Source organism: Pteropus vampyrus, unplaced genomic scaffold (genome assembly GCF_000151845.1).
Source record: "Pteropus vampyrus isolate Shadow unplaced genomic scaffold, Pvam_2.0 Scaffold162, whole genome shotgun sequence".
Taxonomy (NCBI): Eukaryota; Metazoa; Chordata; class Mammalia; order Chiroptera; family Pteropodidae; genus Pteropus; species Pteropus vampyrus.
In genome coordinates, this window is record NW_011888943.1 from 131,719 (window position 1) to 133,893 (window position 2,175).

The 2,175-nt window shown below is 49.8% G+C and overlaps 1 protein-coding gene across 1 annotated transcript in view; it reads right to left on the reverse strand.

Annotated features, from left to right (window-relative positions):
• Positions 1–1,187: 1,187 nt before the first annotated feature.
• LOC111745708 (phosphoenolpyruvate carboxykinase, cytosolic [GTP]-like) overlaps positions 1,188–2,175 on the reverse strand; it is a 1,149-nt gene continuing 161 nt past the window's right edge. Inside the window, exons 2-3 of the mRNA XM_023536613.1 lie at positions 1,872–2,000; positions 1,188–1,666 (exon numbers count right to left, since the gene is read on the reverse strand). Coding sequence (XP_023392381.1) covers positions 1,188–1,666; positions 1,872–2,000 — 608 coding nt within the window. The remainder of the gene's footprint in view (positions 1,667–1,871; positions 2,001–2,175) is intronic.

The window sequence follows — 2,175 nt, forward strand, 5'->3', positions numbered from 1 at the left end:
GTGCCACGTCAAGTTCATGGCCTGTCTGGGTTGTTCCCAAGCACCCAACAAACACGGGAGCAGAAGGAGCAGGCGAGGGCTGGAGGCCCACACCAAGGGCGGCCCACGCGAACCCCCCATTGACCGGAAGCTCGGTATACAGAAGGCCCCCAGTTAGTGCTCTTGCAGCGGAGACACCCTTGGCTGCTCCTTCTGAGAGCGCTTTTCTCTGTCCTCCCCTCCCCTGTGGTTGACTTTGAGAAAAGTGTTGCTCAAAAAAGAGTTTATTGACAAAACTGGCTGCAATGTAATTTTTGTGGAAGGTCCAGCCCCCAGACACAAATTTTGACTAAGAAACACATTTTAAACTCTCCCATTCCAGTTAAAGACCCACCGTTAAAGGTTTATAGGATTATTAAAGGACACTAACTAGGGGTGGCTGCATGTCATCTCTGGGTGACATTCTGCTCATACCTCCCCATCAGAGCCTTTCCGCTTCTCCCATGCCCCCAACCACGCCTCCTTAATGGCGATCCCAAAGTCCCCACATTCTTTGGAGAGGATCTGAATCACGAGGTGTTTCATCGAACAGTCCTCTCTTCCTGGTGGTTCAAATAAAAAACAAAAGCAAACAACTCCGTCTTTTCTACAAAAGTTTATTTCGTGATTTTCCAAGAAGTGTTAAGAGGAACATTTGAAATTATGTAAATGTAAGAAACAGTGGTATACAAAATAATTTAAACACACATATTAATAATGAAGCAATCGGCCTTTCTAGCAACGACTAGTATGTAATCTTGCCCAAGATTTTTGCAAAGGTATTAAATGTATTTTAGATAACAGCGCATAAACACATGTGCACAAATACACCACACACACTCACGTATACAGCTCAAGTATTTTTTGTGTCATTCCGGCTAACCGATACCGCTAAAACGAAAAAAAAAAAAAAGACTAAATGCCCGAGTGTCCTTAAGATTGAACAAATGTGCGTTGGCTCGTGAATTTTGGAGACGTGCTGCGATTTCCCCTCCCAGGCTCATTAGCTACTAGCAGGAACTCTGTGGTCTCATCTAACTATTGAAGTGTGTCTGGGATGCGCTCATTAGTGTGGCCACCACGCGGCTGCTGTGGGAGGTGTCAGCTCAGGAGACGCCACTCTCTCTCGCTGCTGCCAGGACAGCTCATGGATTGGAAAGGGGGCGATTTTAAGGGTGAAGCCCTGAGTCTGACTCCATCTGGCTGACTCTCTGCCTCAGAGCCAAGATCTCTCTCTCGACCTCGAAGGGGAGGTCGGTGTTCACTTGTTCCTCCAGGTACGTCTGGATGACTTCCGCCTCCTCCTCCCAGAACTTCTTGGAGACGTCCAGGAGCTCCTTCACATTGACACCCCCCAGGCCTTTCAGATTCAGGGCCCCCTCCTCCGGGACGTAGCCGATGGCCGTGAGCTTGGCACCACCTTTCCCGTCGATCCGGTTAAACATCCACTCCAGGACCCTGACGTTCTCGCCAAACCCCGGCCAGAGGAACTTGCCCTCCTTGTCCTTCCGGAACCAGTTGACGTGGAAGATCTTGGGCAGCTTGGCTGCCGGGTGCTGGGCCATGCTGAGCCAGTGGGCCAGGTATTTGCCAAAGTTGTAGCCAAAGAAAGGCCTCATGGCGAAGGGGTCATGCATGATGACTTTGCCTGTTAACAGAGTGGGGCTCTGTTAGTAAATGGCGCTCACAGAACGATGGTGGTGTGTTTACTGTTGACACAGGCATGCTTGGTCTTCTCTTTCTCTCTACAGACAGAGAGAGAAAGAGAGACAGACAGACACACAGACACACAGAGGCAGAGGGAACGCCAGTCACGCTTCTCTGTAGTTTCAGACTTTGACTTAGATGTGTACCTTTGTGTTCGGCGGCCGCCGTGGCCTCTGATCTCATGGCCGCCCCCACGAACACCCCGTGCTGCCAGCTGAGGGCTTCGTAGACAAGAGGGACACCTTTAGCAGGAAAAAAGAAACATTCCTTAAGAGCTTGGATACCCAGACCCTTCAGCCGATGATGTCATCCCACAAAATGGAAAGACGTGGCCAGAAGGCATGTTTCTAATTCTGCTAATTTTGTTTTCCTAGAGCTGAAGGGCAGAAAATTGTCAAAGTTACGCCACCGAGGACACGCAGCCAGGAGGAAGATGGTTAAGGCAACACT